The sequence below is a fragment of the Pseudorasbora parva genome, chromosome 22 (genome assembly GCF_024679245.1).
Source record: "Pseudorasbora parva isolate DD20220531a chromosome 22, ASM2467924v1, whole genome shotgun sequence".
Classification (NCBI taxonomy): domain Eukaryota; kingdom Metazoa; phylum Chordata; class Actinopteri; order Cypriniformes; family Gobionidae; genus Pseudorasbora; species Pseudorasbora parva.
The window spans coordinates 17,927,187-17,942,486 of NC_090193.1; the positions used below are offsets into that span (position 1 = coordinate 17,927,187).

At 38.2% G+C, this 15,300-nt stretch overlaps 1 protein-coding gene across 5 annotated transcripts in view; it reads left to right on the forward strand.

The window, feature by feature from the left end:
* slc4a10a (solute carrier family 4 member 10a) overlaps positions 1-15,300 on the forward strand; it is a 67,082-nt gene that overhangs the window by 29,708 nt on the left and 22,074 nt on the right. For 4 of the 5 annotated variants that reach the window (XM_067431169.1, XM_067431172.1, XM_067431171.1 and 1 more), the window contains 5 exons: positions 637-718; positions 8,019-8,162; positions 8,252-8,390; positions 9,847-10,007; positions 12,928-13,116. In XM_067431169.1, coding sequence (XP_067287270.1) covers positions 637-718; positions 8,019-8,162; positions 8,252-8,390; positions 9,847-10,007; positions 12,928-13,116 — 715 coding nt within the window. Of the gene's footprint in view, positions 1-636; positions 719-8,018; positions 8,163-8,251; positions 8,391-9,846; positions 10,008-12,927; positions 13,117-13,214; positions 13,503-15,300 lie in introns of all 5 variants that reach the window. The other variant, XM_067431173.1, reaches the window with a different exon arrangement.

Here is a 15,300-nt window from a genome sequence, read left to right on the forward strand (position 1 = left end):
GATATACAGAACATTTATGGAGCAACACATTTTGTATGAAAATAAATGATACATTTGGTTTATTTAATTTGAAAAACATAAAAATGTATGAGGTGTCAAGTACACTGTAAAAACTTTTTTGAAAATTTCCAAGTGACTGATCACATCTTAATTTTTCAGTTGGCTGAATTGAATTTCTTTGAATTAAATTGCATGAAAAATTTGACTATAATAATGTGAGTTATCACTGAAAATTTTTGATGGGATCAGTCCCTATTTATTTTTATAATTTTTTTTACAATGTACTGATACAAATACTTTCACTAAAATAATATGTTTTTAATAATGTAAAAGTGAATACTTGTTCAAAACAATCCCTTTAGCAAAGTTTGTACTATTTTCTGTTTATTTTGATGAATAAAATCCTTTATTTTTGATCAATAACTATGCTGTCATTAAATATAGAAATATATCAAAAAAATATATAGAATTGTATATGTGTGTTTATATCTGTAAAGTTTGTTCTGTTTTTTGTTGTTGTTGTTTTTGTGGGATGTAGGCCTGTTTGATATGGATTGTATGAGTTATCTGTCAGCGATCATCTATAAGAGAACATGAATTTGTATGTGTGACTGTGCCTTGTGCTTTGCTTTGCAGAGAAGCGATGAGGAAGCCGTGCTGGACAGGGGTGGTACTCGGTCTATGCTCAACACGAATTTTGAGAAAGAGGAGCTGGAAGGTAATTGAAGCTTTAACACGCTCTAAACCTATGAGTCAAAAAACGTGAGTGAAAAACAAGACCCACACAGCACTGCAACATTACATATCTAGTCAGCTCCTGGCGAACACATTATTTTTTCAACGATCACTCAGTGAGTCATTTAATGTATTACTATCTTTGGAAGGCTTTTGTCTTTCAAACACATTCAAATTCACATCATTTCATATTTACATGCAATGCAGGAATTCCCCCAGCAGACGCATATGTAAAATAGCATGATCATCAGCATTGAACAGCATATAATTCAAAATGTTTCTAAATGAAGTGTTGACCCAGGATGAGCTATAGGACTGTGAAGATTTTGGAGACTCGATCTACTCCATCTGTGTTTTGATCATCATTCTGAATCCAATCTGGATGTAGCCTGTGACAAACATTTTTCTCAAAATGACAGAGGGTCTGTTCTTTCTTTTGATATATTGCATGTTCAGATATTCATACAACAAAATATTCAGTGGGCCATGAAAATGTAGCAAAAATGATCAAAAATCCTGGCGGTGGCTGGCAACTTAAGAGTTTTTAGCTTTTCATTAAAAGAACCTGTTCAATCACAAAACCCAGTCTGGAATTTATTTATTTTTTCTCTTCGAATTTTTATTTCAATATGGTACAAGATTATTTAATTCAAAGCAATGTTATAAAGTCACAATGAAAAATACACTGCAAAAAAGAGCCTTTTTTACTTATCATTTTTTTCTTGTTTCTAGTCCAAACATATAAAAAATCCTAAAGCAAGAAGTATTTACTAGACAAGCAAAATTAATTGGGAGGGAAAAAATAACAAAAAATGAAGAGAGTCTTTGCATAAAATAAGCAAAATAATATGCCAAAGGGGTAAGCGAAATAATCTTAATTCAAACAGAAAACAAGATTCTTTAGCTTAAACCATTGGCAGATTATTTTGCAATTTTTTCCCAAAACAAGACAATCATTTTTTGATATTTTGACTAGAAACAAGACAAAAATACTAAGTATGAAAAGCATTTTTTTGCAGTAGGTCGAAAGTAATCTAAAAAGTAATCAAAAGTAGTCTGATTACACTAACTACCAACACTTTAGAATCAGTAATCGACTACAATTTGTAAGTTATCTACCCACCACTGGTAGTGCACCAAAACCACTTAAACAGGCATTCAGGAGGCATTCAACTCATAGATGCCAACATACAAGCTCAAAAATCCATTGTAAAATGCTGCCCTAATTTTCAGAGAACAGAGAACAGAGAGGAAATGAATCCAGTGTTCTCAGTCCTGAGGAAATATTCCATTTAGAGAAACATTTAATTCCAGCTCCTACACACACACACACACACACACATACACACACACACACACACACACACACACACACACACACACACACACACACACACACACACACACACACACACACACACACACACACACACACACACACACACACACACACACACACACACACACACACACACACTGAGCCAAATAGTGTCTGTGCCTGAAGAATGTTTCATCCTCATCCTTACTTAACCTTTGTGTACACTTTTCAGAGAAAGTGTTTGTGTGTTTAATGTGTGTGTGTGTGTGTGTGTGTGTGTGTGTGTGTGTGTGTGTGTGTGTGTGTGTGTGTGTGTGTGTGTGTGTGTGTGTGTGTGTGTGTGTGTGTGTGTGTGTGTGTGTGTGTGTGTGTGTGTGTGTGTGTGTGTGTGTGTGTGTGTGTGTGTGTGTTCTATCCTGGTGGGGACTTCAACCTGATTGCACACTGATTTAGTTGCACACTAAATTGAGGTCCCCATGAGGAAACAAGCTTATATATCATACAAAATGAGTTTTTAAAATGCAGAATGTTTTGTGTGATGGGTAGTTTTAAGGGTAGGGTTAGTGCAAGGGGATCGAATATACAGTTTGTACAGTATAGAAACCATTACCCTCAAAGATGGCAAACCAGACATGTGAATATGTGTGTGTATAATTTAAAAAGATAAAAAATGTTTAATCATTATTTTACAGACAAATTTGTTTCCTTTTAAAGGTCAGTTTCTGTCATTTCTGTCTGTTAATTTATTATTCTCCTCTGACCTAATAAATGAGACTGGTATCCATGCTAGTAATATTGTTTCAGTTTGGAGTCAGTTTGCCTCATCAAACAATAAAAAAATGTAAATACTGTTGTGAGATAAAGTTAAAAATAAGAAATAAACCCCTTTACTGTAAAATAGGAATGTGCAATTGGAGATATATAATTGCAATTACCTCAGAGGAAGATAAAGGTCCTGATATATATTCACAACAGAGTTCTTTTTTTAGGTTAGTTCACCCAAAAATGAAAACTACCACATGATTTACTCACCCTCAAGCCATCCTAGGGGTATATGACTTTCCTCTTTCAGATGAACACAATCAGAATTGCATTGTAAGTTGAATATAGTGGAAGCTAAATACTTTACTTTATAACGTGTTAAACATGGATATTCTGGATCATCACACCAGTTTGTTCTTCTTTTTCACCTGAAGAATTTTAGAGACCCCAATTTTTTTTAAGTTTACATAAGTTTTAAGTATATTAGTTCTTCAAATAGCTCTCTGACTATAGAGAACGGGAGGTTTTTGGATTTTTGGAGGCTAAATTAGTTAAAAGGGATGGTTCACCCAAAACCGCCATCGTCATGACATTCCAAACATGTCTTTTTTTCTTTTGTGGAACACAAAGGAATATGTTTTGAAGAATGTATTTTTTATCCACACAATTATATGGGCTCCAGTGATGTTTATTTTCCCAATGTTCTTCAAAATCTTTGTGTTCTGCAGAAGAAAGAAATGCGCATGACAGACTGACAATAGAATGTTCAACAATCCCATTTAGATCTTTGTATGTAACTGCTCTGTATTGCAGTGTTTAGATGTTTTTAGACGATGTTTTACGGATGTAAGAGAAAGTGACTCCACTTTGTATGAACTACCACATGGCCGCACACACAACTCAAGGCTGCAAGGGGAAGATATCAGTGAAGGTAATGAGATTAAAGCACACGTGTGTGTGTGTGTGTGTAGACCCTGGAGGTCTTTATCACTTATTTAGATGCTAAATTGTGAGCCGGTGAAACGAAAGCTCATTAGAGTGTGTATATCTGAAGAACAAGACGCAGGTTATATTAAAAACTGATGTGTGATTCAAAACACACTGTCAGCATGGGCCAGCGGCCGTTTCTATATGCAGCTCTGCTTTTGGTCTCCATCTGTCTGCTTCACACACTTAAGTTGTGACGTAAATGTCTGATTTTGTGGCTCCTACTTCTCTGTGTCAGTGCCCTGGGCTGGAATCACACAAGCACACATATGTGCTCTCTCCCCACAGACACGCACTGTCAGGCTGCATCTCTGTTTAGAGAGACACAGTGAGCTGGAGGGAGGGGCTGCTGAGGGAGAGAGAGGGATTTAATGCTATAGTTTAATCTGAGACTGTAAACAAGAACAGAAACACAAAGTACAGAATCACTGAATCTGATTATATGACTACAGAGATTGAATCTTACACAACAGTCTTCTACATCTGCTAGACACTTTAAGACAAACAAATATAGGATCTATTCATCAAATAACAGTACCCCCCCCCCCCCATTTTTTTTAATCAGTGAAACTAACGGACATTATAGTTTTAATATTAAATGGTTGGTTTTATAGTGTCATTGTACGAAAGCCAACGCAAATTGTAGTTATGTATGTATATGGTAATGGTTATATAATAGTAATAAGTTAAAAAAATAAAGTGCAGTAAAATAGTAAAACTATTTGCGCTACAAACCAGTGTTTTTCTATGACAATACATTAAAGTGCCCCTATTATTTTCGAATATTCCCTTTCATGCAGTGTGTAATATAGCTGTTTCCCAATGTAAACGTTCTGCAAAGTTGTCAAGTCGGAAGTGTACGATAAATAATTGAATTTCTCCCAAACGAAAGAATTGATTTTGAACCGCCAATATATAGATCCACACAGATCATTTGGCTTTTAAATCTTACTGTGACAGTTCTACGTCACTAGAAACGACATTTGCATGATGCCCACCTATGTTGTACCTTGTCCGCCCGCGAACACATCATTTTACTGACGACTTCTTTTCAAACCTCGGAGTTCAACACAGGATTCGCAAAATCTTGCTCTTGAAAGATGGTTCAGTACTCGGTTTGATTGGACCAGCCTGCTTCTCAGAATCACAACCTGTAAAGAAGAAAGTATACTTTGTTTTTTACGTTTTTGTTCAAAATATGTAGGTTTGTGTTTTATATTGTGTGGGTCTCTGGTTAGCTGCATAACTCACATTATTATAGTCTTAATGCATTACTACTAAAAACCAGCTGTGTGCCACTATTACCTAAAACTGTGTTTATTCATGCATATTATTGTCTGTTGTTCTTACTACTTTGAGAAAGGAGAAAGAATGGAGCCAGATTTGTTTTGCAAACTTTAATGTTACATCAGTCATTCACGTTAGTGCACGGCTAACATATGCACGATTATTGATACAGTTAATACAGTTCCCGCATGTGCACAGCTATACAGTTCACACACAGTTTGTTGATGGACATACACTTGTTAATACTGATGGTGAGTAATTACAGATAAAACGTCTCATAATGTATCTCAAACTGAATAGCATCACTGAGAAACATCCTGCTCAAGACGTCCTTCCGATGGAGGTTCGGGTTGAATAACTAGCTCTTTCAATGTTTTATCATCGGACTCGTGCTAGGATTGATAGGGTTAAATCAATGTTATTGTTATTGTCTTTACAGTGTGTACAACAGCTGAGCTCAAAGACAGTCATGGTAATTGCCGTTTGTTTCCGGTAGACCAATCACGACTGGACCATCTGGCCAATCAGAGCAAAGTAGCTCGTGCCAAAGAAGGGATTTAAGCCCCGTTTCCACCACAGGAACTTTACCCAGGAACTAGGAACTTTGGGTGGTACTTCGTGTGTTTAGACCGCAGGAACCAGGGTCTAAATGAAGTTCCGGGTAAATATTTCCCCCTCCAAATGGCCCTGCTCGCGAGGTAGTACTTTTTCAAAGTTCAGGAACTTTCGAGGACGGGACTTGGGCGCTGAACACGCTGATTGGTTTAGCTCAGGCAGCATTTTATTTCAACTCGGCATTTTTAAAAGTCTTTTGCGAGGTTCGGTCTACGTTCAGTAATAATCAGTCTTACACGCCGCGCTCATGTTGACAAGAGAGGAAAGTTAATTTTTCTGAGGGGTTAACTTTTTATTTCGTAAGTTATGAAGATAATGTTGGAGTAATGACACAGCGTATATTGCCACAGGCAGTTTTTACTTTAACTGCGCCTGACAGAAGAATTTTTTTTCTCAGATGATTATTTAAACAAATAAATAGCTTATAATATAATACTGTATTAGTCCTGGTGGCCGTTAAGAGTTGCTATGGCTTCAGTTAACACACAGCTGTTGGAGAAAACAGCATTGACATTTTTGATGTGGCAGACAAACTGCTTATGTGACAAAATGATTGCGATTGAAAGTCATCACATGTAAACACCAGATCGGTTTAGATAACGTCTCATGTAAACAGTCCACTAAATCTTTTAATCGGTACACACAAAAATGATTACTGTCCGTTAGGGCTGTCATTTTTGAAAAAAAATCTAATTGAACGGAATTAAAATATCTATATAAATAATAGAGTATGCCATAGCAACTCTCAACGGCCACCAGGACTTACGGTTTTATAAAAGCTATTCATTTGTTGTAAAGTGTAATAATCATCTCAGAAAAAATAAATTCTAATGTCAGGCGCAGTTGAAGTAGTTAATGATTGTTTGCTTACATAGGCGTAGGGACAGTGTCATTATGCCAACATTATCTTCATAACTTCTTATGAAATAAAAAGTTTATCCCTCAGAAAAATGTATTTTCCTCTCTTGTCATGCTTGGTGAAGGCGCGCGCTCAAAAGTAATCCGGTCAGGTCATGGTGAAATGTTTCGTTTGATCGATTCATGAAAAGGTTTATCCACCCATCTCAAAACGATTACAATTTCATTCAGTTTGGGCATTTTTATTACGATTGATCAGGTGTTTATATGGAGCATTTTCATTCAGATTGGACTTTTAAACTGATTACAGTGCTCCATGTAAACGCACCGACAGTAAAAAAAAATTGCGCTACATGGCACTTTAAAAACCGGATAGTTTATTTATAGTTCGATTACGGATATTTCACGTCATCTTCGAATGCATATTCGAATATTGAATAAAAAGTGACAGCCTTGTCCGTCACTGGCTTGGAGGAGCCATAGGCTACTCGCAGTCCTACATCATCGGGCTAATTTGCCTAATCTTCTCGGAACTTTATCGCGGTCGAAACGCAGAGAGCTGCAGGTCTGGGGGGGAGAAAAGTTCCTGTAGAAAAGTTCCTGGTACAAATTGTTCCGGGTAATTTTGGTGGAAACGGGGCTTTAGAGAGACTGGTGTGCAATATATATTATGAGCAAATGAAAGTGATTTTTGACCTTTGATGGATTTAAATCTGTTGTACGGGACCTCCAAAAGAAAATAGCATAATTGGAGCACTGTAAAATATTGTAAAGGACCCTGATACTTAAAGCCAAATCGAAGGATAAACTAGTGAATAATGAACTGATGTCATTTCAAACAAAATCAGGCCAAAACAAAGTGAGTTTCAGGAGTTAAAAGCAGTTTGCCTAAGCAAACTTTCTGGAAAAGTTGGTGAACACTTTCAAAATACCATTGGTCCATGCATGGCATTACGTAATAGAGAGGTTTTCTGAGGCTCTCTGAGGCTCCGCCCTCTTTGACGTGGAAATCTTCTCCGGTTAATTTTCCCTATTGAGTCTGTCAATGTCAGACACCCACGAGTGAAAAAATAAATACTGGAGAGCTGGTGCATAGTAGAAATTGAAGTATAATTCTGTTTGAAAGCAACACTGACACTGTTTTTTCATGTTTAAGACTGTAACGCTGTTTGTTTGGTTTAAATCAAACCGTTTATAACAGTAATAAGCTGTAGTAATGACAAAAACATTTGTTAATTTATTGCTTCAATTTTTATGGACTGCCAAACTCTCTTTCGCCCCCCTTAGGTTCCCTGGATCCTGTTTAAAACAGTAGATTTTTTTTTATTTTTTATAAACTGGTCAATTGGTTGAATTTTTCAGTTTGGTTGAAAGATTCTTTAGATGTTATTTATATAGTAGTTATTTTATCAAGGTTGTTTTGTGATAACTGTTCTTTCCTTTTTGTCCCTGGCAGGCCACCGTACTCTCTACATTGGGGTGCATGTACCTTTGGGTCGGAGATCACACAGAAGGCATCGTCACCATGGACACCGACACAGGAAGAGGTCACGGGAAAGAGACTCCGGAACTGAAGATGGCAGAGAATCGCCTTCATACAGTAAGACTGACACTCGAGAAAGATGAATGAAAACTTGATTATGTCAAAAAGGACCGAGTTAAGAGATAAAAACTCTTGTTTCTCTCTAGCGGACACACCATCACAGCGTGTACAGTTTCTGCTGGGAATGGAGGACGATGAGGAACACATTCCTCATGCTCTTTTCACCGAGCTGGACGAGATCTGCCTGAAAGAAGGAGAGGACGCCGAATGGAAAGAGACAGCTAGGTATGAATCCACACAGGTTCAACAAGGTGCTGAAACATTCTTCTGGCATCATCAAGGCATTTTCACTTAGAACTTCCACTCACTGAACATTATCTCTTTTTTTCGACCAATACAAATTGTATAGCATAGACGTTGAACTGGAACAAAAACTTCCAGTACAAAAACCAAATAAGGAGACTTTACTAGTAATTTCAGAAGTCCAAAGTATGGGTCAAAGAGGATGACCTGCCAGAAACAAACAGTGGAGTTAGATTAAAAGAGCACACCTACTTAAAGGTGCCATAGAATTAGTTGAAACAATAGGTTAAATAAATTGTTATTGGATAGCTATAACATAGAAGGTATTTGGCTTATTTAAGGGCAAAAATTGTCCAGATATAGTTTTACAGGTCCATTTACAACCCTAGAAATTGTCCCTAGGATGTAATGCTCTTTTTTTGCCTTATTTGGAAGAGTCATGAATATTAATGTTGAGCTCTGCTCTGATTGGCTTATTTCAGCCACTCACAGCAGTTCAGCTGTTCAGCGAAGCAGCTCGTGATTCCTGACCATTCTGACAGAACACAGAGCGAATGAATGAAACTTTAAGCAGAACATCTCAAATGAAGATTGCTAAAATGTAGCTTACTGGTTTTTTGGTGTTTTCAGATCATCCGCGAGCGTGAGAGAGAGCTTGCGTGCATATGGTTGCCAGATTGCACGTTTAGGTAAAACACCAGATAGTGTGTTCTATCTAGACAATGCTGTCTCTCTAAGAAACTTTCAATTAAATCAGAAATTGTTTAAACAGTCAATAAGTGGATAAATCACTACTTACTGCTCGCAGGAATATAGTTGGAATTGCCCCTTTCTTCAGTTTTAGACACTGATTGAAGCTTGATATTGTCCCAGGTTCCGCGGTGAAATGGGCTGAGCAACGATTTTGAATTACATTGTTGTGGTTTGCGATTATAATAAACATCCACCATGACTGTTGACATTTTTTATCTGTGGGAAGGGTATGAAAAGTCCTCACATCCCCTACACAGCCTGGAACATGACATTTGTGTCCATAATCTGCCGTTTTCGCTATCCTCGTTTGATTGCGTATTGCGTAACAGTTGGCGATATGTTGAGATTTGCCTATTTTTCCGTGGTGTTTTTCATCCATAAGATTTACATAACAAGGAGGAGGCAATTGTATTTGAGACTCACAGTATGTGATGTCCATGTACTGAACTCTTATTATTTCACTATGGCAAGGTTAATTACATTTTTCATTCTAGGGCACCTTTAAGATCAATATTTGCGGTTTGGAATAAGAGATTAGAAGAGAAATAGGCATGTATCCATTACAACTAATGTAATGCCAGTTTGTGGTACTGCAGCTAAATGAGAAAACTAATTTAATTGTCATTCTAATTTTTTTTCTCTCACTCTTCCTATTCTTCTCTCCATGTCCCCTATTTGTCTGTAGATGGCTGAAGTTTGAGGAGGATGTGGAGGATGGAGGGGAGAGGTGGAGTAAGCCATATGTGGCTACTCTTTCCCTTCATAGCTTGTTTGAACTGCGGAGCTGCATCCTAAATGGCATTGTCATGCTGGACATGAGGGCCAACTCACTGGAGGAGATCGCAGGTACAGAGTCTCAAAACATTGCTCAAACCGGATCTTCTGAGGACCTTCCTCACAGATCCAAAGCAATCAGCATTCGCTGTTTACTCATTTGCAATACAGGCCCATTTAACATTTAGTGTCCCAATTGACACACAGCCCATCCTAAACAATATTTAAGATTAGATTATTGCATCCCAAATTATAGTACATTGAAAATACTGTACTACAATTGATGGTTAATATACTTTTTAGGGTGGTTTTTCGAGATTTGTGCAGGTCTTTCAGCTAATATACTAATGCATGCCAACAACTCTTAACATAACAGAAAAGGGTTTGTGTTGGTTCTCTTTCAGCCCTAAATCCTAAAGTTAAATAATCACAATAAACTTTAACATTGAAATGATATAGATGCTAATGCTTGCAAACAATAACCATATGTAACTCCATACAACCCAAAAGTGACTGTGAAAATTTGTTTTTGCAATTTCTCTTAGTCTTAGTCTCAAAAATGTAACCTATATTTTACTTAATTATTTGAAAAGTTTCCCTAAAACAAGATAAGAGCTCTGGATTTTCTCTAACGTAGTAAGGTTGAACATATGGCAAGAGATCTGAGACCATTCCTCCAAATTCCTCCTGATGCCTCTGAATCTTCAGATCCTTCAGATTTAGAGGTCTATGCTTGTGGACGTTTTTCTTTAGCTTATCCAACTAGTCTTCTGACCCATGTTTTTTATGGGTCAGGGGACTGCTGTTTCTATGGCAAAGCCTTCATTCTGTGGTCAGTGAGCTGTTCTGTTGTTTATTTTGAGATGTGCTTTGGATCATTGTCATGCTGGAAGATCAAACCCCGGCCCAGTTTACAGCATTAAAGATCCACCACCATACTTCCCAGTGGGGATGAGGTGCTTTTCTACATGGATGTTTCTGTCTGTCCATGCCAAACCCACCTCTGGTGTTTTTCTAAAAAGCTTTATTTTGGTCTCATCTGACCATAAAGCCCAGTCCCACTGAAAGTTCCCGTAAAGGCTGGCAAACTCTAGGTGTATGTGATTGCTGTTTGATGTCACCAAAAGCTTTTTATTATAACCTTCCCTAACAAGTTGTGGCTATAAGTGAGGTCTAATCATAGTTTTGGAGACTTTCTGAACCCAAGACCCAACTACTCCTACTTGGTGCATGTGGGGCCAATACAGACATGCATCCTATTCCAGGTAGATTGTTACTTTCTCCAAGTGATTTAAACATATTAATTATTTCCAGATAGTGGAAATGAGTATTCCAACAATTAAACTATTATCTTATAGCCATTTCATGATTTATGCAGCTCAACAACCTATTGTCAAAGACCTTTACTGTATTCTAAGGGCTTTCCTATAGTGATGGATGACTATAGGAATTTGACCTGTGTGTCATATTTAAAGCCCTGTGAAACAGCAAGTCATTATGACTTATCACTTACGAGTTCCTGATCTCTTAGGTGAACATAGAAACTCCATACTAATGGGAATACACTTCAGTTTAGATTTCAGATTTTTGTTGTAATTATTACCCAATTTGCAAGGGTGGCAATAATTGTGGAATGCATATATTTCAGGGGAAAAAAATTATGAAAATAATTTTCTTTCAACTATTTTACTTGTGTTAAAGGTGCACTATGTAGTATTTTTGCAGTAAAATATCCAAAAAACACTAGGCCAGTGTTATATATTTTGTTCAGTTGAGTACTTGTTGAGTAAATGTTTCTAACTATTTGTAAATTGTGAGAAAATTGCTATTTTAACCAAGGACTCGGGATGTCTCAGCATAGAGTCTGAGGGAGTCGCCTGTCAATTGCGTCATATCTGCGTTACCCTCGGTTTCTGGTTTTATTAGGTAGAAATGCTTTAGTCTTAGCAGTGTGCAACAAGTGTCACAGCAGCCACCGAGCGAATGCACAGAGTAACGACATAACATCGTTTTAAACACACTTAAAAGTATCTAATATGACAAACAGAGTTGCTTTACCTCATACTCATGACCGGAAAAGCAGAAATAGCACGGGTGACCGGCGACTGTGTCCCGTCCTGTCACAATAAAAGTTCCGGTGCTTGCAAGGCGCGTGTTTGTTTAACAATCGCTCCAGCGGCTATGCTCAGCTCCACAACACTCGGTCCTGCTCTGCTTCACACTACAGTAATGTTAATAATCACATCCATGAACATGATTTCTGCCCTATTTTCCTATTTTCCACCAGTTGTGAGGTTAAGACCACATGTCCCAAGATGCTGCGCTCAAACTTGGCATCATCAAACTACGCCTCTCTAGCGGACAGAAAGTTCCATAGTGCTGCTTTAATTGCAAATATTTTGAAGGAAAGACTAAGAAGAGAAATAGCATAAACAAAAAAATAAGTTTTTATATTGTGGAGCCCATGTAACCATTTCAATCGACTATTGGTTATTCTATGGGCTATCTCATGCCATATACAAGAGACTGTCTTGGCGATGGTTTTTCTGGGGTAGGTTGAAAGGTCTTTCCCCAACTCACAGACACACACCTATTCACACCTACGTACAATTTAGAGTCTCCAATTTACCTATACTGCATGTTTTTGGATTGTGGGAGAAACCGGGGGACCCGGGGGAAACCCACGCAGATAGGGAAAACATGCAAACTTCATACAGGCAAACTCCTGACTCATTTAAGACTCAAACCGGGGACCCATTATCCACTGAACCCCTGTGCCGCCCATATATGGTGCGCTAGTATTGCATTGTATGGTGTCACGTATGGTTATTTGGAAGCATTTGCATCTTGCTAATTTCACTATATATAAAACTATACAGCATATAAATATATATCCCCTTGGTATTAAGTATTAATTTCTTTTCTTTTTTAAAATCTGTCCCCAAACTTTTGAATAAATTCTATGGCTTTATTTATTGTCTTTATTTTAAAGATATGGTTTTGGACCAGCACGAGACATCAGGTTTGTTGGGAGAGGAAGTGAGGAAGAAGGTCCGGAATGCTCTCCTTAAACAGCACCACCATCAGAACCAGAAGAAACTGGCTAACCGGATCCCGATCGTACGCTCTTTCGCAGATATCGGCAGAAAGCAGTCTGAACCACACTCCATGGATAAGAATGGTACTGCTCCACACACTCCAGCAGATGCATTGTTCTACATTTGACATGCATGTGTCTTACCATCCTTTTTTAATGGTGTGTCTGTCTGTGTTTCCCAGTTTTCTTCATGACCAATTCGCCCCCCAGTCCCCGCTCCTCTCTCTGGTCTAGGTTCAGTCGCAGTGTGAGAAACAGACAGGTGCTCTTATGTAAAGCCTGGTCCAATAGGTGTCCCAAGTGTGTGTCAGCTTCCCAGAAACCCCACACATGCTCTTCTACCCCACCTGCCCCAGACAACCTCGTCATCCAACCCAAAAAATCCTTTGCCCCCTTCAGCAAACGATTAAGCCTGCCTTATGGCTACCATGTCATCCCCACAATCGACCCTGAAGAAGAGCCACTCTCAGGCAATATGATCATAGATTCGCTTGTACTCTAAAGGGGGTCGCACACCGGACGCGGAGCTCGGCGGCGCGGCGCGCAGCGTCTCAGGTATCGCACACCGGACGCGCAAATTTTAAAAGGCTACGTTTATTATACATTTCCCCAAAATATGTTTAGACTTTATTCAAGCTGTTGAACTCAGAATGTAAAACAAATGTGTCTTGTAGCAAAGGGTGAAATCAGTATACCTTAACGATAATATACTTTTAATATAAAGCCTTGAAATGGCGCTCTGTGGCGCGGCAGGATTTAGAACAACTTCCTGAGTCGCCGCGGACAGGCGCCGAATGCCGCCACCGGTGTGCGTACACTCATTGAAAACAATGTGTTCGAATTTTAAAGACGTGGCGCGCCGCCGAGCGCCGCCGAGCTCCGCGTCCGGTGTGCGACCCCCTTAAAGGTGCAATCACATTAGTAAAATTTCAGCAACATTTTGCAACCACAAACAATCCATTGTCAATAGTGAACGCAGTGGTCAACTCAGTGAATTTGTGTGACCAACTTAAACCCAAAGCGAAATCTGCATGCAGAAATCTTTTGCCGCCCATGTAAAATTTCAGATTTTCTGATCCTATTGAAATAACTGGATTTTGCTTGCAGAAATTGTGGAAAACCCTAAATGTGATCACACCTTAACACCTAGATATGGAATATCTAGATTCTGCAATCTTGGCCTTATCTTTTCAATATAGTGTATATGCAAATGAATCATTGTAATTTGCAATAGTTGATACTGCGTCATTAAGGGTGTGTTCACACTTTTAGTTCTCTTGGTTCCTTTGGTCCTTTTGGTCCAGACCAACAAAAGAAGAAGATACATTTAGTCCTGGTTCACCTAGCATTCACACTGTCATTTTTAGCACCAAACCTAAATATACAACACAAAAAAACAGCTTTTGTGAGGTATATTTTGTGATGGATCTTACTAAACATCCAAAACTGTGCTGTGTGCTGAGCTAAAAGACTCGTTAATGTGTACATATGATGATATTGGTAACACTTTAGTATTGGAACACATATTCACTATTAACTATGACTTTTGACTAGATAAACTCCAAATTTACTGCTTATTAATAGTTAGTAAGGTAGTTTTTGTAGCGTTAAAGTTTAGGTATTGGATAGGATTAAGGGATGAAGAATAAGGTCATGCAGAATAAGGCATTAATATGTACTAAACAGCTAATATTCTAGTAATATGCATGCTAATAAGCTACTAGTTATTAGTGAAAATTAAACCCTAAAATGAAGTGTTACCATGGTATTTTTACCAGCTGAGAACTCACAAAGAGCTTATAAAGTGTGAAAATGAGGAGCAGGAATTCCTCCGTTTCACATACAAATAAAGATCTACAAGGAGGCGGTGGTTCCGACAATGGGCAACAAATCTCCTATGATGAGAAGAACCGGGTATTCTTGAGCTTTCTGTTCTTTTTAGGGTTGCATCTTGTGACATCACGTCCTGTTTTGGTTTTGTTTAGATGTCTTTGTTCCGTGTTACTCTCATATTTCAGTTGAACTACACCAGGGTATGTTTAGAAGCAGACCAAGGCACCCTTGTCTCAGTCCGCTTGTTTGGGGCTCAACAAAGTCCGAATGGCAGCATTCAAACTCAATCAAATGAAGCACACTAACAGAGCAACACCAGAGTTTTAATCAAACCAAACCTGCCTCGTGTGAACACACCCATAGGTATTCCATATCAGTTCTCTAACCAACAATACACTTAGCGTTAGCGTAGCATTTAACCACATATGAAGTATT